The 27237-nt window shown below is 40.0% G+C and overlaps 1 protein-coding gene across 1 annotated transcript in view; it reads right to left on the bottom strand.

Moving 5' to 3' along the window:
* Positions 1 to 15001, bottom strand: part of BTLA (B and T lymphocyte associated) — a gene marked incomplete at its 5' end in the record, with an annotated part of 36127 nt that extends 21126 nt beyond the window's left edge. The window contains 2 exons of the mRNA XM_081137987.1: positions 8066 to 8250; positions 14856 to 15001. Coding sequence (XP_080994113.1) covers positions 8066 to 8250; positions 14856 to 15001 — 331 coding nt within the window. The remainder of the gene's footprint in view (positions 1 to 8065; positions 8251 to 14855) is intronic.
* Between the last annotated feature and the right edge of the window lie 12236 nt (positions 15002 to 27237).

Raw genomic sequence — 27237 nt, 5'->3', positions numbered from 1 at the left:
CCAATCCAGGCCCAGCAACAGCAGCCATGTAATCACACATCAAAGATCCTGGAAGAACATCCACCTGGACAGGCTCAGGGAATTACATGCACAGCATCGGAAAGGCCACAGGGCATTCATACCATCATAAGCTAACTTCCATTGACTCACAAACTCAGAAATGTGGTGACATGAGATGAGAGTGGGGGAGTTCCAACTCATACAGAACCACTAATATAATGTTGTATTATATAGTGCTGATTAAACCTATTGTTTTAACTCTGTGGTAAATAAATCCACTCCATAAGTCAGATATTCCAAGAAATGCTAGAAACACCTGGGGAAATTTGAGTAAGAATGATGCACACACACATATGTTAGAATCAGAGTTTTTATTGTAAATGGTGATCATTGTTAGTTTAAGAAAACCCTATAAATTTAAAGGGTATAATAAAACCGACTGAGTCTCAGTCTCTACTCTCAGATGGAAGATACCCACATCTACCTGAGAAACAACACATAATGTAATATAGATAACACACATAGAAATAATATGCAATAGTAGTTTAAGTTTTTCTTCTCTGTGCATATTGTCTGATACTGGTCTTTTGAGAGAAATGGGCATCTCTTCCCAGTCTAAACAAACACACTCAGGGTGAGGGAGGGTGAGACTGACTTAGATAATGTAAAGTTCCTTTGGCTAAACTGGAACTAGAAATAATTAACTTCATACCAGGAATACAGATGGTATGAATCCATATTTATTCCCTTTACTTAAAAAAGAAAGGCCATGAAACAAGAAAATTAAGAGAACTGTTACAGACATTTTTTATTATTTCCTCTTTAAAAATCTCATTATAATGATATGTGAAACCTTCTTTTAAATTTGCTTTATAAGGTACTTATTTAGCATACTTTGAAGCAATTTCTTCTAGGGCTAGAATTTCTCATCTTGTGACATAATTACTTGTGGGGGGAAATTCGAAGGTTATCTTTTCAATTTAGTTGTACTGAGCAATTTAAGACCAAGCCATACATCTCTTGGTTTTACCTAGTTTGAGATTATTCTGAAGTTGTTTTGTTTTGAAGCTGTCGTTCTAGTATTTGCCATAGCTTTGTCTAAAAATAAGCAAAGTTTACAAAGTACCTGTGCCATGTCTCTTCTTGAGATATTAAAGAATAGGACAAGCAGAGAGCTTTAGTGATCATTAGGACAGATAGCACATAGACAGTTGGAGTCACAGTTGGGCGTTCACAGCCAGAATCACTGCTTTACATTCACTGCACCTCACCTTAACAGAGTGCCGTAGACCCATGCTAGATCCTCCAAACAGGAGAAACATAGGGATATGACTAACATTTTTTGAGTTCTTATATGTCCTATGCACTTTTAGGTACCATATATCTATATTGTTCATTTGATCCTCACAACAATTTTATGAGGTAGTTACTATTTTTATCTTTATTTTAAATGTGGGAAACCAAGTGTTAGAGAAACTAAGTCATTTGGTCAAGACAGTTACCTGGTGGGAGGCAGAACCAGGAGCAGGACTTGAACCCAGGCTTGGCTAACTCCAAAGCACAAATTCTTCTCTTGCAACATGATAGTTGTGAAAGTCAATGAAAACATATAGGAAGAATTCTTAGGATTATACTTGCTCATAATAAACAACAAATGCCAGGTATTATATTTTTTGAATAAAATGAACTTGGAGAGGTGACACAGAAGTTGAGTTATTGTTGAAAGTCACAAGGCATGTAGGCGGCAGAGACAAGATGGAAACCCAGAAGGTCTGCTTCAAGTTCCTCTGCTCTGATCATTTGTTCCCAACTGCTGCCACAGGGATCAGCGGTGATGCATGAACACTGGTATATTCTCCAGGCAACAAATATAATATAGAAAAGACAGTATATCCCAGAGAAAAATGGCCTTTTATCTGAGAGATGAAATCTTACAGAAAGATACTCGCCAGGAAGGCCGGCCTTGGTCTTTGCATACTTTTTTAAGTACGTCTTTACAAAGTGACAATTGTCCTCTTGTAATTCTACTTTATTGGTTACTGTCTTTGTCTCCACATGACAGAGATGTGACAAGAATGAGTATCTGGTGGAGAGTTTGTTGGCCATTGTGTAATTATCTCTCTGGAATAGCAAAAGTTTTTAGCCAATATAATGAGACCTGAAAAACAATGATTCATGTTGACAATTTAGAGACTAGCTCTGGCCTGGGAAGACACTGACTATCTGACATAGATGGGCCTGTCTTTCAGAGATGATAGGCCCTCCACCTTGGTCACAATAACTTCAGGAAGAAAAGCAGGGCAGAAAAAGCTAAGAGAATATCTTAAAAGCTGGGGACAGCAGCATCAAAGAGAGTCTGCAGCATTTTATCAGAAACAATAAATTATATAAAAGAAAACATAGGTACTAAACTTATACACCTTGGCTATAGAGAATGTTTTATGTATTTGACCCCTAGGCAAGGGAAATAAAGGCAAAAATAAATGAATGGGACTATATAAAACTAAAAGGCTTCTGCACAGCAGAACACAATAAACTAAAAAAAGCAACTGACAGAATGGGAGAAGATACTTGTAAAAAACAAACAACAGCTCTGACAAGAAGTTAATATCAAAAATCTGTAAAGAATTCATACAACTCAACAGCAAACAAACAATTCAATTTAAAAAATGGGCAGAAGACCTGAACAGACACTTCTCCCAAGAAGACATACAAATGGCCAACAACTATTTGAAAATATGCTCAACTTCTCTAGCTATTAGGGAAATGCAAATCAAAACTACAATGAGATACCACCTCACACCTTTTAGAATGGCTATTATCAACAAGGCAGGTAATAAGTGTTGGAGAGGTTGTGGAGGAAAAGGAACCTTCATTCACTGTGGGTGGAAACGTAAACTGGTACAGCCACTATGGCAAACAGTATGGTGGTTCCTTAAAAATTAAGAATAGAGTTACCATATGACCCAGCAATCCCTCTTCTGGGTAACTACCTGAAAAACTTGAAAACATCTATTTGCAAAGATATATGCACCCTTATGTTAATTATAGCATTATTCATGGTGGCTAAGATATGAAGACAAAGTGTCCTTCGATAGAGGATTGGATAAAGATGTGGTACATGTACACAATGGAACACTACTCAGCCATAAGAAAAGATGAAATACTGCCATTTGTGACAACATGGATGGACCTTGAGAATACTATGCTAAGTGAAATAAATCAGAAAAAGATAATGACCGTATGATTTCACTCATATGTAGAATATGAAACAGAAACTGATAGACACAAACAACAGTATGGTGGTTACCAGGAGGAATGGGATAGGGGTTAATAAAGGGTAAAGGGGGCCAAATAGATGGTAACAGAAGATGATTTGACTTTGGGTGGTGGATACACAATGCAATATACAGATCGTGCATCATAGTAATATACACTTAACCCCTGCTGGGCATGGCTCAGCCGTTGAGCGTCGACCTAGGATCCAGGGGATCAGGGTTCAATTCCCGGTCAGGGCACATGCCCGGGTTGCGGGCTAGAACAATGACTCTCTCATCATTGATGTTTCTATCTCTCTCTCTCCCTCTCCTTTCCTCTCTCTGAAATCAATAAAGATATATTTAAAAAAAGAAAAAGAAAAAGAAATATACACTTGAAACCCATATGATCTTATTATTCCATGTCACCCCAATAAATGTAATAAAAAATTTTTTAAAAAGAAACCAACATGAGTATTTCTAAAGATTGCTTTCAGTGATAGAATGGTTAAGTGTGATGCTCAGAATAAGTGCAGCTTATGTGTTATTGGAAAGACAAAGGGAAAGTTCATTTTCACTTCTTTCCTAGATACTTCCTGGCCTTCCTAATACATTCTGTTACAGAGATCACACTGAGATTCACTGGCATTTTCAAAGCTCTAGAAGATACTTAACGATATCTATGTGAGCAGAAACTATCAATTGCCCCCCAATATTAATTTTCTCCTTCTAATACAGAAGAAAATTAAATGGGGCCATGACCACCCAGGTAGAACTTAAGTGCTCCAGCCTTCCTTATAGCCACTTCTGGACAATGGACTGTTGGTGATCTATTCAAGTTCCAGGCTGTGGTCATAAGATACGTGTGGCTCTCAGGAAGGAGGAGAGGAGTAAGAGAGCTCTACCAGCTAAACCTGATGTTTCCCTAAGACTGGCCTAGATGGCCCTTCTAACACTCTCCTGTACTGTGCTCAAAGTGAACCTCAAACTGTACATGTTTACATTCTGAGCAGACTAAAATGATACCCCTTGCTTATGTACACACAGAAACATGTACATAAGTAACTTCTTCTATAGGATAAGCACAGAAGTCAGAGTCCACGAGAAGATACCAGAAAAGTAGATAATATTGAGCTTATTTTGAGGTAAGAGAATGGAGAATATTAGAAAAGTAAAGCAAACTGTTTATGATACGATTCGATGACACAATGTAACTCAAGTCTCATGATTCCCAAACTCTTAATATCATCTCTTGGTGACTGGGGATGATAGTAGATAATGATATCAAGAGTTATTTTTGCCTGGCCTGGTGTGGCTCAGCAGTTGAGCGTCGACCCGGGATCCAGTTGATCAGGGTTCGATTCCTGGTCAGGGCACATGCCCGGGTTGTGGGCTCAATCAATGACTCATCATTGATGTTTCTATCTCTCTCTCTCTCCTTTCCTTTCTCTGAAATCAATAAAGATATATTAAAAAAAAAAAAAGAATTATTTTTGATGACTTTTGTCAACTCAAATAAGAGATAGTTTCCCAATACTACTGTAAGGGAGCTATCAAGCTACTTCAATTTTGGACTAAAAGGAAAAAAAAAATCATCATTAACTAAACTTGCACAGCACTTAACATACATCAGGCACTGTTCTAAGTATTTCATAGAATAAATTCACTTAATACTCACAACAATCTTAGAAGGTCAGTGTCCCCATTGTCCCCATTGTTTAGATGAGGAAAGAAAACCAGAAAGGTTATAGTCACAGAACCAGTGAATGGCAGAGAAGAGATAGTAATCCAGGCAATTTAGCTCTAAAGTCCCACCACTGTCTCTCCAAAGAACAAAGCAAAAGGTCAATTTCATTTTTGGACCTGATTACAAATACCTGTGAACATTTCTTTCAACAATTCTGAACTCCAAGTAAAGGTGAAACTCACAAATAATAGAAATTAAGTAGGAAAGCCCCAGTGAGGCAAGATAAACAACACTTGACTTCAACATTACAATTGAGGAAATTCTGATAGAGGAACAGAGGAAGCAACAGTTAATTAACAGCTTTTCAGTGTTTGGAAAGTCTGGATCAGCACAGGGGTTAATTTTTTCGTACCTTAATCGAGGAAATCCTGTAGCCGCGGAAATTATTCCTAGACATTTACATCAGAGGTAGTCATATTCTGTGGTGGGCATTCTTATAATAACAGTACACAGGCATTTGACAGAAGGCAGAGCTCCATCTCCTGTGCCCATTTCATTAGGAACAATTAGCTACAGCCATAGGAATAAGCCTGATAAAGATCCTGAAACTTCTAGGAATGAGAGACAGATGCAGAGCACCTTCTGCCCTAATGTTTCTGCTCTGGCCAAACAATATGGCCAGCTCATGGTAAAGCAACACCATCTGTGTGGGATGTGGAGTGTGGATCCATGGTCCATACTGAACTGTCACAGTAGAGGCTAAAGAAGACACAAGCAAGACTCAAATGGAGACTTGGTCATAAGGACTATGTTCTCAAAGGAGCCAAACTAAGAGTGTCCTCTGGTACTAGACCAGATTAGGATTTTTTTCCCCCTCAAATAAGCAGTGATCAATCAAAGATTTCCTACAGCCTTCATTCAGTATTGTATATAGTGCCAAGTGGTGTAGTCAGACATTAACTGCAGTGTTTCTGACTCTCAACTGAACAAGTGGCCCAGGGCCTCACAGTTGGAGCTGCTCCCAAGAAGGGAAGGTGCTGACACTTTAATACTTTCATCGGGACAGAAATTCTTTGCTAGATACCAAGGGGCACAGTGCTCCCTTGATTTTTTTGACTTTTTTTTTCTTTTGAGAAACAGAAAAATCAAGCAAGCATAATTTCATTATAAAGAAGGAAGTTTGTAGAGAACGTTACATTTTCCCCAAACTTATTCTCAGTGCAGCCTGATTTCTGGTAAGAGACACACAGATCTCACATTGCTTTGAAGTGAAAGAAAAAAATCATTTAAAATTATTTTTAAACACTTTGAAACTGCCAGTGTAAAAAAGTCAGTAATTAACTAAATCACAGGAAATCCCCAAGATATAAAGGTTAAAAGTAATGTGATTTTAAGAGACAGTCACTAGCTCTCTCTGGGACAACAAATTTCCCTTATCTCAACCTGGGTCCTTAATTTAATGCAAGAAATGCTGAACTCCATCAACTGCTATATAAGATACCTGGCCAGGACTTTTTCCAAGAATTTCCGTTTCACTTCCTAAAGAATTTGATTCACTATGTTTTAGGCTAAATATATTGTACAATATGTTTTATTTATTCATTTTATTTAGCTTTAAAAACTCAACTATTTTAAATAATAATGTTAAAACTTACTTCCCATTTATTTGAACTTTGTGGGGGTTCTTTGGTGAAAATAATATTAGTAAAAATACCATTAACATTTATTGAGCTTTGATTGTGTGCACTTACTGTACCAGGTATTTTATCCATATTACTGCATATGTAACATACACAATAGGCCCATAATTATTATCTCTATTTTATAAAGGAGGAAACTAAGGATAAGAGAAAATAAGAAACTTAATTGAAGTCAAGCAGTAAGTGGCAAAGCCAGTAAATTAACCCAATTCTAACACTCAAGTTCTTTTTTTGTAAGCAGGTTGGGAGGGGGAATAGAAGTTGTATCCCAATCCCAGGGTGATACAGCACTAAAAAAATTCTTTTATTTCATTTTATAAGGAATTGTTTATATATTCTTCAAATTGGTATAAATTCTTTTACATAATATTTGACTCCAGTTATAGCTATGTGATTGTAGGCATCTGATGGAAAGTGAAAAATCCACCTAAACCCCTTGTCAATGTAATACCAAATATACACACATAAAAATATACAAACGTGAAAATACTTAGATGACTGAAGGGAAATTTTATTTTGTTCCTGGTTGTACGCCATCCTGGCATGAAGGAGACAAATTCCAAACCACTCAGTTCCAGAATTGAAGATGATGTTCTATAGGGTTTCAGGAGTCATATTTTCAGATTTAAAACCCCAGCACAAAAACTGGTAAGAGCGTGTGTGCTGATAGGTATGATAAAGTAGGGTAGCTGAAACCAGGCCTGAGAAAAATCTAAAACCACTGCTAGCTATTTATAGCCCTTCCCCCTTCACAACGTGTCAATCTAAGGAAGCAAGTGAACTCACCACAAGGAAGAAATTGGTCATTGGCCTACATAAAATCTTTGCAGAACATCATCTGTGTAAAACCCAGGCTGTTTTCTATGTCAAATGACACCCAAGTCAGAACCATTTTCTTAGACACAATGATAGAATGCTCCAATCCTGTATTTCTCAGCATTTTCTCAATCAGTGTTCTTTAAGCAACCCCCCCCCCCCATGAAAGCAAGTAGTGTGATTTTATTTAGTAACATTATTCAAGAGCAGCCATGGAGTCAGGTATCCAATACCTCTCTTGCCCAACTGAGCAACGCGAGCAACACAACACTCACTCTGCGGAGCTTTAGTTCGGACTCAAGCTACTCACCCTCCGTATGACATCCTGAGCAGCTTTGCTAGTAGTAGTGATAAATGTATCCTTAACTCCTTACAACATCTGTCCAACTCCTTTTTCTTACCATCAGAGCATGTTTTTAGAAAAGCAGCCAAAGCAACTTGAATACCATGTTCTAATCTCGTTTGTGCCCTAGAATGCCTTCGCTGAGCAAATCTAACTACTACGTTTTATCTACCACCGTCCTCCACAGATCAGCGAGGAAAAACATTACCTCCAGCTGCCCCCAGAGAAATAAAACAAAAAAATAACCTAAGTAGGTGCTTACGGTCGGTACTCCAGATGCCCAGATGTGGGATTAAGAGGACCCAAAACCATTTCCCAATTCCAAGCATAGCAGGCGATGTCTTCACCTCCTGGGTACATCGGGGTAGGCAAACTTCTAAGGTGAAAGGCTTCTTTTCCTCCCCTGAGTTCTTCAGGGTTGGATCAGGTTGACTACCCCAGGAACATCTGTGAAATGAACAGAGAGGATGTATGTACAGACAATAGAAGAGCCTGAAAGTCTGAAAGCAGGATGGGCAGACAGCATATGTGATATCTTGTGGTTTTGTGCTTCTTGTGACATTGGTTGCATACTTTCTGATGCTCTCATCTGCGAAGCAGCTCGGTCTTTAACTTCTTCTGCTGATCACCCTTTGTGCCCCACCTTGAAGTTTTTCTCATTCAAAGTTCAATGAAATGAACAATTAAGCTCTAAAGAAATCTATATTGTTGCAATCTTTAGGTTGAGATTTTAATCAAATCACGGTCAGGAAATTCACGGTAAAAAGTACCTATGGTAAGCATGCATTTCCCCCTCTTTCATAACCTGTGATTGTGAAACTTCTTTTATGTAGAAGATTTTCTATTTTTCTTCCCAAGCTTCATGTCATGGTAAAATAAGAATGCTTATTGTCATGAAACCCATGGGGTTTACTTGAGGTTATGGAGAAAATGAGTGGCAGGAAGCACTCCCTCAACAGAGAGGGAAGGGCAACTGTCTTTAATCTGTAGGAAAATATCAATGGAACAAGATCATCGTTAGTATTAGCTACATGTTCTCTCTAAATAATAAAGTTTCAAGCTAAATTACGTCTTGAATACCAATTAAAGGAAACTTCCATTTTCAACATTCTTCATGTGGTTATTGTCTGGATTAATAGGATAGAAACAATAAGGGAAGAAATGGAAAAATTATAGATCAGGTAGCTCAGGGTCGATGTACTGTTTTCTACAAGGCCACTTCTAAGAATTAGCTTCTAATCATAGCAGCTAATTAAATTCATCCACTTGAGATTCCAAATGAGAAATCTAGATTTGTGACTTCTCTGATTGTTGACAGAAAATTGGTTTTGTAAATCTTTCTCTCAGAGGCTGGCGATTTCCTTCCAGGGCTAGACTTCAATGGTTTTAAGTGCATAAGGTTAAAAAAGGTTTCATGTACTTAGTGATTCAAATAGAGAGTTGTGCACAGGTTAGAGGCACAAAGATGAATGAGTCACACTGTTCCTGATTTTAAAGAGCTCAGTGAACCTGTACTGTAATTTTCTCATACGAACCTTTAGTGTCGAAACTTAAGTATTCATTCATTTCAACCACCACAGTGTAACATAGAGCAGCTACACATAGCTTCTTAGCACTTCCATTTCTTGTCCAGTAAACATCCTGCTAAATATTCCTGCAGCATTTACACAATTTGCTTTTTGTGCTCAAGGTGGAATGCCATCTGCCTATGACAGCTGAGGCAAGGCTCATTTTCCCTTTAAAATTGTCCCAGAGGTCAAAAGCCACGAACCATAAGCCAAGGATCTCAGGATATTGTCAAAAACCAGAGAGAAGTTATATAAACTTTGTTTATCTTGGCATAAAGCTTTTATGATTCACTATGAAAGAATTTTTTCATCTAAAAAAGCCTATGCTAGTTAGGTAAAGTTTGAAAAATACCTTTTGTAACAACTAATGTATTTTTTAAAATATATCTATTTTGTTACTTTTATCAGCCTGACTGGTCCTTTATCCCCCTGTAGCTGGAGTCCCACTGTAGACAGAACCCTCCCTCAGAGTATAGATCACAGTAAAAAAAATCAAACAGTAATTTATCAGAGTTTTTTAAAAATCCAAAAGAATGAAAAAAGGCTATCTAATGGCTATGGAAACCTACCACACTGTGAATACTCTCAAGTTCCAAATATTTTATTTTCTTATTTATAACTTTTTATTTATGACCCCTTTGAATCCCTTACTTCATCTGTAAAACAGAAATAAAAGCACCTACTGGAAGGTTGTTATCAGTATTCAATAAGGGACATAAATAGTACTATATCTTTTAAGTTAACATACATGAAACCACCTGCCACAGTGCCTGGCACAAAATTAGAATCCCAATAAACACATTTTCCTTTCTGACCTCCCATTCAGAAAAGTATGGACTTCTTATGTCTTGTTTTTTGTATCTTTGAAGCATGGGCAGAAAGAGAATTGGCTTCTCTTATATCCTATGCACCGGTGTGTACTATTTTTAATGTGCTTATATTTTTGTGCTATTGTATATGTTTATCTCAATGCTTTTCTCTTGAGACCAACTTATGAATGCATCATTACTTTGCGAATTGTTTTATCTTTTACTTTTGCAGATGTACACATGCTTTGAAGTGTTTACAGCTTCAGATCTCAGCAAAATGTTAGGGTGTGAAACCATCAACTTGTTCTTCCAGGAGGGACTACAGGGGTTACATGAAAAAAAAAAAAGGTGGCATATTTATAGATTTCCTACTACACGGGATGTAACTGACCAAGATCCTCAAATCCTGCTATTCTGAAATTCATCATCCCACTTGTGCCATGAGGCCATACTTCCCAGTCAGTGACTGAATACAACATAAACACCAGGCAGGTCAATTTCTGGGAGACACAGGACTCCTGCAATGACCCACTTGGCTTCAAGACCCCCCCACAGCTTTTCAAAGCCTTCGCTGGAGTACAACAGCCGTCTAGGGTGCTTCCACCCAACCTACTTCCCGCTCTTGGCCACTCGGCACCAAGCTTGTTTTGTGGTCTGATAGTCCTCCCAGTTCTCCTATATATTTTAAGTTAACATACATGAAATATACCATTTTTTCTCACAGGCATTTCCTCTAATCTAATCCTTGCATATTTCATCCTGTTTTGGAGTCTGCTTTTGGGAGAGCCCAGTCCAACACATTAATTTTGCATAGTTATGACAAATTGAATATACAACTTTTTACTTTGCTTTCCCTTATCCTTGTTCAATGAGCAATATTGTCTCACTGGGGAATCTATTTTTAGAAGGTAGAAAAACATGAAAGGTAGTTGGTAGGAAAAATACCCATCTGAATTTCTAGGTTCTATTATTAATAAAGAAGGGCCAGCCCTAGCCAGTTTGGCTCACTGGTTAGAGAGTCAGCCCGAGGACTGAAGGGTCTTGGGTTCAATTCTGGTCAAGGGCACTTACCTCGGTTACAGGTTCCATCCCCGGCCCTGGTCTGGGTGCATGTAGGAGGCAACCAATCGATGTATCTCTTTCACATCGATGTTTCTCTCTCTCTCTCTCCCCCTTCCACTTTCTCTGAAAAGTACTGGGAAAAATAACCTTGGGTGAGGTTTTTTTTAAAAAGAAAATAAAAGAAAGAAGGGCCAAAGCTGTCTCTACCACATCTACCACTCTGGCCACCTAAATATCCATGAGGAACACGCTTTCCTCTCCAAAAGGGGTAATAATAATATTTCACCTTGATAGCTTATCCAAAGTCAAGATCTTTGAAGGACACATCTTTCCCATTAGGTTTGTATGCGTCTTCCCATGGTTCCATGACCCAGGAACTAAAAAGCACGTTATATGCTTAAAATTTCCATGAAAGTCTTACATTCAATAATAAAATACCACTTAAATAAGTTCCACCTTTAGAACAACTGCCTCCCCAAATGAAGAAAGAATACATATTCATAGTTCAAATTAGTATATAACAATATTCAATTCTAATTGGATAATATTTGGTCCATTTTCACCAAAATAACATAGTTTATGTATATCTTTTCTAGGCCATGGTGCCACAGTGCTCCATATTACATAGAAGGCTACTTCGTGCTTTGGGTAAAAACGTCAGTGTGACTTCTTTTAAGGTTTTGGAAAAAGATATACATGTGCACACACACACACACACACACACACACACACAATTCTATCCAGCAAAGGGTATAAAAGAAAAATAAAGAGCTACTGGTCACAAATGAGAGTGCCTGCTGCAACAGTGGACAAGTTCCTTAGTGCATCCCACTGCGTCAGCCTTTACTCTGTATTTTTCCCTCCTCACTTATGAAGATTAAGTTCCCTGAGAAGCAGACTCTGAGGCAGAGATTAGCATTCAGGGACTTTATTAGACTGGTCTAGACATCAAGTGCAGGGACAAAGAAGAGAGCAGGATAAAGCAGAGGGAGACTGTGATGAAGTCTCAGTAAAAACTTCAGCCAGCCACAGGGAGGTCTGAAACTGTTTGGTCCCTTACAGTATCTGGTTTGGCTAAGAAGGCTGGGACTTTATGTACTCACATTGGATGCAGGCTCTTTCCAGGGAAGGTGGGATGTCCTTTGGTGAAGTACTTGTCTTCAGCAAATTCCTAGCCAAGATTGACAGCCAGAAACACTCCCAGGAGCTGGAGAAATAAGCCCTTCAGTCCCGAAGGGAATCTGGATGGTGCATCATAGCCTCCAGTACACTGGTCATTTTTCCTTTATGACCAGAGCTGAGGTGGGAATTGGAGAGGATGACTTCAGGGGATGCACAGCTTTATCACTCTACCTTCTGTTTGTGCAAGTAGGGGTCCAGGGACAGTGTGTGGTGTTTAACAGTCATAGGCTATTATAAGTTAGTTTTGAGGTTCCCTCAAAGATCTACTAGGATGTATTTCCATTCTTTTTTTTAGTAAGTTTCATGCACAAATAACCACAGTTAAGGAACTTGTATAGTCATGGATTTTTAAGCCAGAAGACCTACTTACTGGCCACTAGGCTCCGCCCATCCTCCAGCTCCCATTAAATGATAGCTATCCTGAGGCTATTTGAATGAGGACTGAATGGGAAGGCAATTCTTAATCTCATCTTTATCAATGAGCTAGTTCCAATTATTACGCAAAGAACTCTTAAGGAACTTTGTTTAAAAAAAACTTGAGATCAAAAATTTATCCCCTTCTGGTAATCACCATACCGTTTTCTGTGTCTATGAGCTGTTGTTGTTTTGCTTAATCCCTTCATGATTTTCACCCGGCCCTGCAACCCTCCTCCCCTCGATAGTTGTCAATCTGTTCTCTATGAGTCTGTTTCTATTTTGTTTGTTTGCTTATGTTGTTCATTAGATTCCACAGACAAGTAAAATCATATGGTATTTGTCTCTCTCTGACTGGCTTATTTTACTTAGCATAATGCTCTCCAGGTCCATCCATTCTGTTGAAAAAGGTAAGATTTCCCTTTTTTATGCCTGAGTAGTATTCCATTGTGGAAATACAACACAGATTTTTTTATCCACTCATCTACTGATGGATATTTGGGCTACTTCTAAATCATGGCTATTGTAAACAATGCTGCAATGAACGTAGGGGTGCATATATTCATGGTGATTACCAGAGGGAAAGGAGGACAAGGGGAGGTAAAAGAGGGTAGAAAGGGGGATAAATGGAGACAGAAAAAGACTTGACTTTGAGTGGTAAACACACAATACAATATACAGATGATGTATTAGAGAATTATACACTCGAAACATATAATTTTATTAACCGATGCCACCCCAATAAGTTCAATAAAAATTAAAGAATAAAAGAAACGTATATCCCCTTCCAAGTAAATACCACAGTTTTAGTCCCCACTGTCGTGGTAGGGAAGTGATTGGGTTTTTAAAATGGATTTTATTTTTTATGGTTCACAGCAAAGTTGAACAGAAAATATAGAGTTCCCATATACTTCCTTTCCCCACAGAAGCACAACCCCTCCCACAGTCAATATTCTGCACCAGAATGGTACTTTTGTTACAATAGGTGAACCAACATTGACACAACATTATCACACAAAGTCCATAGTTTGCATTAGAGTTCATTTTTGGTATTGTACCTTCTATGGGTTTTGACAAATGTAGAATGACATTTATTCGCCATTATAGTATCACACAGAGTAGTTACACTGTGTTCTGCTTTTTCATCTTCCCTCCTTGCCCTCTAACCCCTGGAAAACACTGTAGCCAGAATGTCATTTAGTTGGAATCATACAGTGTATAGCTTTTTCATGTTGGCTTCTTTTATTTAGTAAAATATGCATTTAAGATTTTTCCATGGCTTGACAGTTCATTTCTTTTTAATGCTGAATAATATTCTATTGTCTGCATATACCACAGATTATATATCCACTCACCTACTGAAGGGCCTATTGGCTACTTCCAAGTTTTGGCAATTGTGAATAAAGCTGCTATTAAACATCTATGTGCAGGGTTTTGTGTGGACATGTTTTCAACTCATTTGAGTAAATAAATACCACAGTTGAATTTTTTAGCTCTGCAAGGTTCCAAATTACAGAAGGCTTGGTCTGCTTGTTCTGGGGGTCGTGCGACAGACGACCAGCAGAGTTTGTGTTTGAATTTTGGAGCCTTTATTAGCTGGCCGGCGGCTACAGTTGCGGTGTCTCACCCACGTAAGAGCCGAACGGCAGCCCTGACCCTCAGTTCTTTCACTTTATGCTCAGTAACCACAAAGGCACTTCGGTAAAAGGGTTTCCAAGAATTTGTCAGGCTGTCAGTTTTTGGTACAGGAAACAAGGGGGGACCTTTAGCAACACAAAAGGAATGATTTAAACACAATGTCTTAGAATGAGTAACGGGGTTATGCTTGGCCGGGTGTGACTGGTTTGTTCTTTCAATGGGAACTCAGGGGGGTGGTAATTATTGGGCTGGCTTGTCAGGCCTTGTCCTGTACAGTAGGGATCTTGCTCTACTTTTACTGTTAGTTCCTTAGGTATATTCTTCTGGCCATGGTGGCCAGAAGATGCTCAGATTGCAGGTCACAGGCCCATGGCCTCACTTAGCCAAGTGCCATTTACCTTCTACCGCTAGTTTAAGCTGATCTATTTCTTGCAGGACTTCACTGAAAGCAGTAAGAATCAGGACGCAAGCACTAATACTGTCAGTGTTTCCTAGCATTTTGGCTAATGTTATAGGCTTAGTCATCATGGGGTTCTGCCACCCAAGCGTTGACATTATATAAGTAGGTTTATGAGCTTTCCAGTCTAAAAATCTAAATCCTTAGTACTTTTCTCCCTATTTCCTTCATGAAGACAAAGCCACAATTTAGGTGTGACGCTCCCTGGACATGGTCCTGGTCATAATAATTGCATTTCAGGTAACAGAATTGTCTATAGCTAGTTTAATCAGAAAAGGATTCATTTCAAATTTCTTGATGTACCAGGAAAACAATTTAGTTGCTACATAGTGAGAAAAAACAGCAAAGAGAAATACCTGGTCATTCAGTAGGGCTGTTATAACAAAATCACAGTGCTCCCACTGCACTCGACACCTATGAAGACAGAGATGAGACTTTCACCACGGCTGTTCCAGAAACAAAACAGAACACTACACAACTAACACCTCGATGACAGTGTTGTCAGAAGAGCTATATGGCTGCCGCCTCATGATGTGTACTCCCATGTTCCAAGTCATGCACGCAGAGCCTTAACTGTAAGGCAGGCCGGGAAATGTGGTCTGTACCTTGCCTACCTCCAGTGCCCCAGATGGCGGGATAAAAAGGAGTTGGAGTTATATAGAGGAGGGGCTCTCACGGAAGGGTGTTTCGTCCCTTAGGGATATTTGACAATGTGTGGAGGCATTTTTCCTTGTCACAACTGGGGTGGGGGTGATAACAGTATCGCGTGGATAGAGTCCCTCCTGGGATGCTGCTAAATATCCTACAATGCACAGGACAGACCTCACAACAAAAACAGTACCCAGCCCAAAAAAGTCAATGGTGCCAAGGTCGAGAGTCAGCCTGGTGTAGAGTCAGCCAATCTGTATTATCTGCTCGTATTTCCTCCTAATATTCACAGCCCCTCGCGGTAGTGGAATCATTTCTGGAAGCCCACGATGCAATCTTATTCTAACTGCTGAAGAATCAGACAATAAACATCCCCCCCCCCAAAAAAAAGAAAATCTCTGTAACAAAGATAGGCAGATTGTATTGTGACCGTCTGAGTGAGGCCCCTGCATCACTGCTTCTTAGAAGTGATAAAAATTTGTAATTATAAAACTCTTTTCCTTCAATCCAAACGAAGAATTTGAGTGAGTACGTACATCAGTTTCTCACCAAAGCCATCTCAAGTTCTGTTTCAGATTGGGTTCCCCTGAACCAAATCCCAATTCAAGGACGCAAGTGCAAGCAGTTTATTCGCAGGTGTTCCCTACACAATAGGGGAGTTGAAAATACTGGAAAGGGAAGGAAGCTAATAAATGGGTCGTTTTGTAGCAAGTCACCATTGTGGATAAGCCACTAATTCCCCACCCACCTCTGGGAACTCTGAGAGCCAACATTGAACAGATGCCTGAGAGTCATCCCACTTAAGAACTGAGGAAGCTGGGACATTCAGCCTTTTTATTCGTTTCCTGTTGCTCCTATAACAAAACTGTGGTGAATTAAGATAATTCAACTTTATTATTTTACAGTTCTGGAGGTCAGAAGTGCAAACTGTCACACTGAGCTAAAATCAAGGTGGTAGCAGAGCCGCACGTGGAGGCTTTAGGGGAGAATTCATTTCCTTCCTTTTTCAGCTACTCCAGGCCATCTGCTTTGCTTGGCTGGTGTCCCCTTCCTCCATCTCCAAAACCAGAAGCACAGCATATTCAAATTTCTCTCTCTGACTTTCTTCTTCCATTTTTAAGGGCTCCTGTGATAAGATTAGGCCTGCCTGAATAATCCAAGATAATCTCCCATTTCCAGATCACTTACTTAGTCACATCTGCAGAATTACTTTTGCCACATAAGGTAAAATATTCATAGATTTGGAGGATTAGGATGTGGACATCTTTGAGTGTGCTGATTGTCTGTCTACCATATATGTCAGCAGACATTAGTTAAGAACTACTCCACGCCGCACCTCTAGCCTGCCGCTCAGGTAGACCACGCAGGCTCTGGTGGCCGGGGAGGGCTCATAAGCAAGTAAGCGCAGGGGCCAGCAACTGGAAGTGGCGCAAAGTGCAGGACGTGGCGAGGGTGATGGATATAGGTGGGGCTCGAACACAATCTGCTGCAATTTCTCTTGGATGTAAGTCAATAATTGAAAACACAGACAACCCCTTTATTCATCTTTGTTTTGGTGTAAGAGAGGAAGGAAGAAAGGGAGGGTGTGAGAAAGGGTAAAAATTCCAGGATATCTATGTAAAGATGTTTATATGTAAGAAAAGATTCATGTGAAGGTGGACAATGGACACAGAGTTGAAAAAAACAAACACTGTATTTTGAAGACCATTGAATAAGAAAGTAAGACAACTCTGGAGAATCAAAGGCATCTCCTCCTCTCTTTGAAAGAGACTTACTAAGAGAAACAGAATAGATTTTAGAAAATGGTATGTTCTTATGATTCGAGCGTTCATTGTTTGTTCATTGTTGTAGTGGCAGCATGGCTTTCGAATCTTTCCAAATCCCCACATCAAAACCAGCAGAGCAGCTTTATCGCAAAGCCAGAACTCATTAATAACATTTACCAAAAAACCCCACAGACAAACAAAAAAAAAACTATACCCAGCTAACAAACTGCCCCACAGGCCACAGATGAGGTCAAACTACAATAGCCATAACCTGCACGAGGGATGCAACAGGGCATCTGCCAGACCTGAGAGTAGGAGAGCTGCCCAAGGGGGCTCACCGGAGCCTGGGGGGCTAGTGGCAAACAGCCGCTGGAACTGGGAGAGCGGCACCCGCTCCTTAGCCGGTCATCACAGGAAACTGCTGCAGGAGGGCTGGAGAAGTCGAGTTCCCAAGAACTTTCAAAACTGAGCCACAGTGGCTCGCTCCAGGGACAGTAACTAGTAGGAGTGGCATTAGAATAGAATCGGACAGGGATGCCATAGACCAGAAGGAGAAAAGTTTCAAATAAAGGGAAAGGAGAGAAAGAGAGTTCGAAGGGCAAGCCACAATGGTTTCGAACTCTATAAAAAGAGGAGGAAAACACACACAGAAAATAGAGCTCTCTGAAGTTAGAAAAGCTACCCTGAGTCATTCTTCCTTGTAAAAATTTGGACACTAATTAAGAAACAGGAAAGTATTAAGGTCAAATGCCATACAAAGTTATTATAAGAGAATAATGAACGGAATCACTCCCATACAAACTATGAATGCATGCCAGAAAGGCATGTTCGCAGAGCAAATAGGAAAAGAGCTAAAATAAGTCACAGGACATGAAAAACCAGCATACTGTAGATCAGAAAGTCTCAAAATGAGGTGACAATTCAAAAAAGAATTAGAAATAAAATAAACTTATTTCAGAAGCAAAGTCTAAATAAGAAGGAACACAACAGTGAATTAGCAAAACAGATAATGCCTTAATAAAATGACAGGTGAAAATGAGACAAGTTTTCAAATTCAAAAGAAATGAATAGGTAAAAAGAATTGGAGAGAAAATAACAATATTACCCTGACAGGTTTGGCTCAGTGGTTAGAGAGTCAGCCTGAGGACTGAAGGGTCCCCGGTTTGATTCCAGCCAAGGGCAAGTACCTCAGTTGCAGGCTCCGCCCCAGTCAGGGCGAGAGTGGGAGGAAGCCAATCGATGTGTCTCTCTCACATCCATGTTTCTCTCTCCCTCTCCCTCTCTTTCACTCTCTGAAAAGCACTGGAAAAAATATCTTCTAGTGAGGATTAAAAAAATAATAATAATAACAATATTGAAAGTAGTCCAAGAAGACCCAATAAATGGTCACTATAAATTCTTGATGAAGAAAATCAAAGCAAGAGAAAAAATAGTAAAATATATAATTAGAAATTTTTCCTGAAACAAGAAATATTGTTATTCAGAGACTATTATGTCTGTGATGTGGGATAAAGTAAATAAGTAATTATAGGGTAATCTAATTCTACCAATCCCCCGTGCCTCTGAAAACCATGAGTGTCTTGGAAAAAAGAGATACAGATGTAATATAGAGGTCAATATAGACTCTGTAGTTTCCCAAGTGTTAATTGGAGGTAGTAGTGATCATCTTTAGCATACAAATTATGGCCCTGACATACCATTTCCCACTTCAAAACAACCAAAAAACAAGGTCTCTCAGAGAAACAGTTTATTCAGGACCTGAGGCAGGAATTTTATAAAATAAACCTGAAACATCTTATCAGAAAGAGACCAAGGACGCCATAGAGGATTACTAGGGTAATAGCAAAAGGATTCGGACTCAACATGAAAAGGTTCCTATTGGCCAGAGATGGAACAAACGAGCACTTAAATGGATAACTGCATTTTATAAAACATCAAATGTGAGGAAAGAAGTGAGCAGGGAGAGACTAGAAAACAGGTGCCTGTCCCAGCAAGGCCAAGAGAGGAAACAATATCAATTCTGGGGTTTTGTTTTCTACATTGGATTGAGCATAGTGATCACTGCATTATGACTGTGTTTGCAAAAATGATTCTAGGACATGCCTTGGCAAGTGTGCTCAATACTTTGAATACCAGCCCTGTGCACCGAAGGGTCGAAGGTTTGATTCCCAGTTCAGGGCATGTACCTGGGTTTTGGGTTTGGGTTTGCTCCCCACCCCGTCTGGGGTGCATGTGGAAGGCAACAGATTGATGTATCTCTCTCACATCAATGTTCTTTCTCTCTCTCTCCCCCTCCTCCCTCCCTTCCACTCTCCCTCTGAAAAGCAATGGAAAATATATCCTTGTGTGAAGATTAACAACAACAACAACAACAAAAAGATTCTAGGACAACCTATTATTCAAGAAAGATCAGAACAGCCACGGGCCTGTGGAAAACTCTAGCCAGAGCCAGCAGAAGATTACTGCTACTGAACAAAGTTGGAGGGTAAAAATAAAGTTATGTTTTAATTACAATTCATGTGTTATGTTTATTTAACATACGAGTTACCTGCATATGATATGATGGACTATCCCTATGGGGTTGATAGTGTAGGAAAGATTTTGCATGTGTACAAATAACTATAATGCAAAATAGTATAGAATAAGTGCCACATGGAGGAACACTCAAAGTTCTATATAGTTCCATAGGCAGAAATACCTCTCTGACCACAGTGAGAGAGAAGAGTAAGATCTGAGCTGCACTTTAAAGGACGAGTGACATTCATTCGGTAGAGATGAGAGGGAGGACATGCTGGCCTGAAGAATTCGCTTAAACAGAAATGCAGCATAGGAAGATGTAGGGCACATCTTAAAACACAAGAGGAAATTCCAGTGTCTGGAGCAGAAGGCTCATGATGGACGAGTGAGAGACAAAGACAGATGGATGCATTGGGACCAGGAAATTGGGCATAGTCTTTATCATTAGAGTAGTGGTTTTGAAATTTATCTTATAGAGTCACAGAAGGTTTTTCCAAATGGGAGAAAGTCCTACCAACTAAGAGCATTTTAGGATGCATGAAGGATATGTTAAAAGAAAGAACGTGTGGAAGCAGAGAGACCAGCGCCAGAAATATTTCAGACAAAAAGTCAAAATGAATTTTTGATGAATGACGGTGAGTAATTAAATAGGGACTTGAGAAACTGGGAAGGGGGTAAGGAAAACTGAGGGTCTGAGCCTGAGTGGTCGGGAAGAGTTGTGATTTGCCGTCATGCTGGCCAGGAGGAGGACAATGGAATCAGAGAGGAGCTAGGCCGGGAAACAGAGTAGCCGGAGACGGGTCTGTCATTGCCCCTCTGTGAGGGTGTTATTGGAGAAATGGGCGGGTGGTTTTCTCCTGTCCAGTGGGAGTGAGGTTCTTGGGGTACCACTGAAATAAGCATTTCTGAAGGCCCCCGCAGGAGGATGAGACAGGGTAGAAAGCCTTATTTGAGTGGAATTACATCCCTGGGTTTCCTAAGTCCCATTTCCCATAGTCCACTTACAGAAGTGTAGGTGGGGCTTCAGTAGGGTTGGAAACAAAGCCAGCGGCCGAAGTTCCCATTCTGTGTTGGAGCTGGGTCTAGTACAGCATCAGGCTAGTTACAGCCCATTAGTCCCTGTGTGGGGGTGAGTGCAGGGGAACCAAGAGAGTGTGCTCCCTGCAACAGGAGTCCCAAGAGAACCAAGAAGCCAACTCCTTTGTTTGGGGATGAAATATCTCAAATCTCCCCGCGCGTGCGGTGGCCGTGCCTACTCTGGTCAGTGACCTGTTCCCAGGTGTGACTGACAGCAAGCATCTTTGCTAGTCCCCCCCCCCCCAACTTTACTGGGCATTCGTCTATCCCCACCCCAGCCCCCATGGTCCAGCCCCTTCCCCAAGCAACATGCAATATGCGGGACATGGACGGTGGCTGGCTCCCTGAGCGTAAAGCTGCAGCTTCCTGGCAAAGCTGCCCGAAGGACGTACCTATGATATTTGGCCTTCCGTTTGCTCCTCTCCTGTTACCAATAACTGGGTTAATTATAACGGTATCAAGAGTAAATGAGAATTCAAGGGAGCGTGAGAATGAAGGGAAGGGACTCAATGACAGGCCCTTGGGAAGCGTGACATTTGTGTGGGCAAGAGGGACTGACGGAGAGGCGGGCAGAGACCTGGCGCTGTTCTGCACGTGCCAGAGTCTCCCAGGGCCTAGGCTGCCCCGGCCGAGTGATTAAATCAACGGAACGGCTCCCGCCAGGTCCTACGTGAGAGGAAGACACTGCGCAGCAGCCTAACTGTGGCGAAACACCACTTGTTTCTTTCCAATTTGTCTTGATCAACGCTTCGGTAAAATCCATAAAAGTGAATTTCTAGAAAAATGATCATGTGCTTGAGTGTTGTGGCCATGTCAAATTGCCGTCAAATTTTCTGCAAGCTTACTTTCAGTTTTTATGCCTACATTGTGGTAAAAATATAAAACACCAACACGCCTGAGTAGTGCTACGGGAAACTGATACCAAACAGGAGACTGCTCCTGGCTCTGTCGTCAGCGTTCCGTGTGATCGGTCACAAGCCTTTTAACTCCCCTGGGCTCGCGTTCTCTTGCTTGTAAAGTAAGGGTATGAAATGTACCCTACAAGTTTAGATTATGTGGTGCTTAAACGTATATATTAGTTGACACTGAAAGGGCCTGACCAAATGATCAGTCCGCCTGTGCTCACCGCCTCGCCTAAGGGAGAACTGTTTGCTTCTCTTAACAGTTTTTTTTTGCACTTTCTAATATTTTGAGATATGCTGCTGTTTTGAGGCTTGGAAAGGAAAACAGCAGGCCTTTGGGGAGCCAGATTTCTGCAAAACTGTTGTGAGTTAATCTCTATTCATCTCTAATCACAGCACAGAAAAAAACACAGGAAATTTAAAACAAAAGCATTCACCGAACCACAGACCCACCTTATGTAACTGGCTCAGGACTCCAGGCTGTGCTCGAACCCCACACCTCGCCCAGACTGGAGTGTGTGCCCGTTTCCACATACCCCAGCCGGCTTTAGAGGACCAGTGGCATTTTTCATACCCTGCTCATCTTACATGCTCCAACGCCAAACCTAATGCTACACATAACGGTAAACGCCCAATAGATAGATACATGAATGAATGAGAATGGCATTTCCTTCAAAGCCTTCCATACCCCAGTCAGGCGCTTCTAAGCTTTTCTTTAGTCAGTATCCTCCTAGCACTTATTCTGTGAAGAAATTAGCTGTCTCCTGTCATTTGCATAGGTATTTGTTTTTAATATAAGTCACCTGACCTAAGTAGATATTTCTGTTCATTGCTGTTACCTGATTCCTCCCCCAAGGCCTGTTTGCTTAGAGGGAAATTTATACTTTTAAATACTTATTTTAGAAAAAAGAAAGGTCAAAATTAATGGGCTAAGTTTAGAGTTCAAAAAACTAACAAAGCAGGAAGAGCCAAGTAAACCCAAAGTAGAAGAAAGAAAATGAAAAGCAGAAATACATGAAATAAAACAAGCAAACAGGGAAAGTTATCAAAGCCAAAGTTAGCTCTTTTTTATTAAATATGTTTTTATTGATTTCAGGGAGAGAGGAAGGGAAAGGGAGAGACAGAAACATTGATGAGAGAGAAAGTTTGCATCGATCGGCTGTCTCCTGCACACCCCCTACTGGGGTCAAGCCCTCAGCCCCGCGTGCGCCCTGACTAGGAGTCAAACCCGCAGCCTCTCAGTCCACGCGTGGGACGAAGCTCAACCAACTCAGCCGCACCAGCCAGGAACAAAAGCTAATTCTTTAAAAAGATCAAAATTGATAACGTTCTAGCTAGAAAGGAAATAAATTTCCAATATAAGAAATGAAAAAGAAGTGATCCCCACAGATCCCACACACATTAAAAAGATAATAAAGAAAACACAATGAATAACTTTATGCAAACCAATCTGATCTCTTAGATGAATGGACACATTCTTTAAAAAATACAACTAACAGATACAAAATGAGGCAAAAATTTAAATAGGCCTATATGTTAAAGATACGATATCTGTTATCAAAATCTTCCCAGAAGGAAGACTAGAGGGCTGGATGGTTGCACTAGTGGATTCTATCATATATTTAAGAAAAAAAACAAGACCAATCAACATAAATCCTATCAGAACATGGGAGAGAAAGGAAGTTTTCCAACTAGCTTCATGAAGTCAGTATGCCAATAACAACAAAACCTGACAAAAATATTACAAAACGGAGAGAGAGAGAAAAAGAGAGAAGTCACATCCATCCCTCTTGGCAGTCAGCTGTGCCAGACGGGGGATCAGGTGACACAGGTATGCTTCCTACACTTCTCTGTACAACTGTCCTTGGGTTTTGTGTCCACAAGCCTTCTGCAGCTACTTTATTGTACTTAGGAGCTCTCCAGAGCTATTTTCATCAGAATATGTAATTATTTCTTGTTGTTGTTGTTTTGTGGGGAAGACAAGTATTGGTTCCTCCTGCTCTGCCATCCTGCTAACATAGTCTTTGTATATAGGGTGTCCCCCCAAAAGTTTATACACACACTCTGAGTAATTATAAAGGCAGTGTTTATTAAAATACATTTCATTTTTAAAATTGATCTATCAGTTGTTAAAGTGTGTGTATATTTTTGGGGACAGCCTGTATTTTGGGAATATTTTTAGCGGGTGGAACTTTCCTCACAACAGCAGAATAATACACATTCGTCTCAAATGCACATGAAACACATTCCCCAGGTGAGATCACGTTAGGTCACAAAACAAGTCAGCAAATTTAAGTAGATTGAAACCACTTCAAGTACCTTTTACAGCCATGGAATGAGACTAGATTGGTAAAAAAGTGGAAAATTCACAAATACATAGAAACTAAACAACACATTCTTGAACACCTTTTGGGTTCAAGAGAAAATGAGAATAAAATTTTTAAAATTACCCTGAGACAAACAGAAATGAAAACGCAACATACCAAAACCTATGGGATGTAGAAAAAGCACTAATAAAAGTTTACGAAAGAGAATAGATCTTAAAAGTTCTCACACACACAAAAAAAGGGAGGTCAGGGAACTGTAAAAATGTGAAGTGAAACGATGTGTTAACTTGATTGTAAGAATCCTTACACAATATATTCGTCTATCAAATCATCATGTACACTTTAAATATAATTTGATTAATAAAACAAAAAAATTTAGTCCCTTCCCTCGTTTTATTTTTTTAAATGTTTTTATTGATTTTAGAGACAGCAAGCGGGATAGAAACATTGATCAGCTGCCTCTTGCACACCCCACCGTGGGCATGTGCCCTGACTGGGAATTGAAATGGTGACCTCTTGGCTCATGGGTCAATGCTCAACCACTGAGCCACACGGGCCAGGCCGTTCCCTCATCTTAGATACGAAGATTAGATATGAAGTACAGGGAAGATGTTAGAAGACTGCATCACTGTTCTTCAATAAATGGAGGGATGAGAATCTCAAATATAAAGGAAGTTTACCAATATCGTCCGTTTTCTTCCTGCACTGCAGTAACAGCAGGAGAAAGTGGGAGACGTCATTTTTGGCCACTGACATCTCAAGTGCTGACTTACTTCCTGTGGTACTCTACTGCCCTCTGCTGGATGTGTGTGATAATTGTGACCTCAAAGCTAGTTCAAAGTGGTAGCGTAGTAATCGTCATCACCATTCCAGCAGCAGCACTGTGCTAAATAAGTGCTGTAATGTGCAATCCTCCTCACAACTCTATCAGCTGTTAAAGTGTGTATACATTTTTTGGGGACACCCTGTATTTTGGGAATATTTTTAGGGGGTGGAACTTTCCTCACAACAGCTAGAAAATACCATCCTCACTTTGTAGGTGAGGAACTTGGAGGTTCAGAGGCAAGTAAACCAACCAAGATATCACAACATAAGAGACCTGGGAATTAAATATTGGCTCTCTAGAGCCAGCTCTTAGCTATACCGTTCACTAAATATAAACTTTCATGCTATCAGCTGTATTGGAGATACATCTGGAAAGTGTTACCATCTGAGACCTGTGGATTCACTATTAACAATGGCATCACAAAATGATTGTTCTAAAAGGCCCAAAATAAACATCTTCTAATTTTTCCCTCTTGAAAAGTCCCAAAATTTATCAAAAAGGAATTAATTTTACTCCTCAACTAAGCAGGAGAGTTTCTTAGTGTTTCTCAAAGTGTGAATCTCCTGCGTTAGAATCACGTGAGTTGCTGGTTCAGCACAGAATCCCAGGCATCAGCATGGACCGTGGACGGGACTTGCTGATGAGAGATGTAATGTGTGTTAGTGGGGTAGGGGGTGGAGAGAAAGAGGAATCAAAGATGACTCCTAGGATTTGGGGCTCAACAACTAGGTGGTCAGTAGTGACATTGGCTGAGATGGGGAGGGTTGGAAGAATGCATTCTGTTAGCAGTTTGGTTGTAGTAGTTGCTATGTGGCAGTGGATATAAAATTGGGAGTTTGGGTTTAGACATGTTATCTTTGTGATGCCAAATAAATAACCAACTAAAAATGGAGGAAATGACAAATGGAGCAACAGACTTTTTGATTCAGAACGATGTTCAAGGTCTGTCCGTGTTGTTTCACGTGCATCTTGTTTCTAATTACTGTACAGTACCCTGTAACCCTACCAATGATAAGTGCCCAGATTGCTTCCAAGTGCCGTCAGTACAAACAATACAGCAAGGAGCATCCTCCAGTACGTTCCCTGTGAAAATATGTGTACTGGTCTCTGCCCCCGGAGTACTATAGCTGGAATAGCTGGCAGAGGTGCAGGAAGGCTGCAGAATGGCAAAATAGTGTGAAAGCCTTGAGGTCAAAGATATTGGGGAGTCCACATCCTCTCACAGGCTCTTCCTCCACGAACTCTACCAGGCACTCACAGAAAAGAGCGGGAAAGAGCCCTAAGAAGTGTCCGTTACGGTGCAGTCCTGGGGTAGGGGAATAGCAGCTACTCATGAGGCAGAATCTTTCCCCTCTATCTGCACTACAGAATAAGTCCCTCAAAACAAACACAAATTAGGAAACTCAAGAAGAAATAGTCCTATATATAACAAAGAAATTAAATGTTTAAAACTTTCCCCAAAATCTCAAGGCCCAGATGTTTTTAACTAGCTAATTCTGATTCTATACAATATCTTCCACTAAATAGAAGAGAAACACTTCCCAACTAATACTATGTCAACATTACTGTAAAACCAAAATCCAACGAAGACATTAGAAAAAAACTACTGCCAATATCCCTCATGAACGTAGATGCAAAGATGGACCTGGGGGGGAAGTGTGCTGGGTGATATAAGTCAGACAGAGAAAGATAAATACCATATTTCACTTATTGTGGAAGCTAAAGAGCAAAATAAGAACTTGATTACAATTTGGAAAAGGAGAAAAATAAAGGGTTAATGGTAAGAAAAGTATTCTTGATGTGATATAACAAAGGGATCTCTTTAAATTCTACTATTCTACTGGGCAATCATAATGGGAAGAATATTCTTAAATCCTTAATAAAAAATAATTTTTGTGGTATCAACTTAATAAAACAATCAGGAAACAAGATAAGTAATAGCACTTAGCATATTTCCTGGCACACAATTAAGTGCTTCATAAATATTATTAGCAGATAGGAGTCTTGGGAAAAGGTAAGAGGAAGAACAAAGAGGAAGAGAAAGAAGGGAAAGTCAGGCTAGCATGCAGTATTTTCTAGACTTTGTTCTCACACTATCACACGTTTAAATACCTTCCTCATAAATATGAATCAAAAATATTTTTATCATCATTCTGTATGAGATACTTCTTTACTTAAAGAGTTGTTATGTAAGGAAAATACTGTACTACCTTTTGATAAGAAGCAAAAAAAACCCCAATC

This window comes from Miniopterus schreibersii (genome assembly GCF_964146895.1).
Source record: "Miniopterus schreibersii genome assembly, chromosome: 5".
Taxonomy (NCBI): domain Eukaryota; kingdom Metazoa; phylum Chordata; class Mammalia; order Chiroptera; family Miniopteridae; genus Miniopterus; species Miniopterus schreibersii.
Note: the sequence above shows the minus strand (reverse complement) of the source record. Positions and strands in the feature narration are given on the sequence as shown.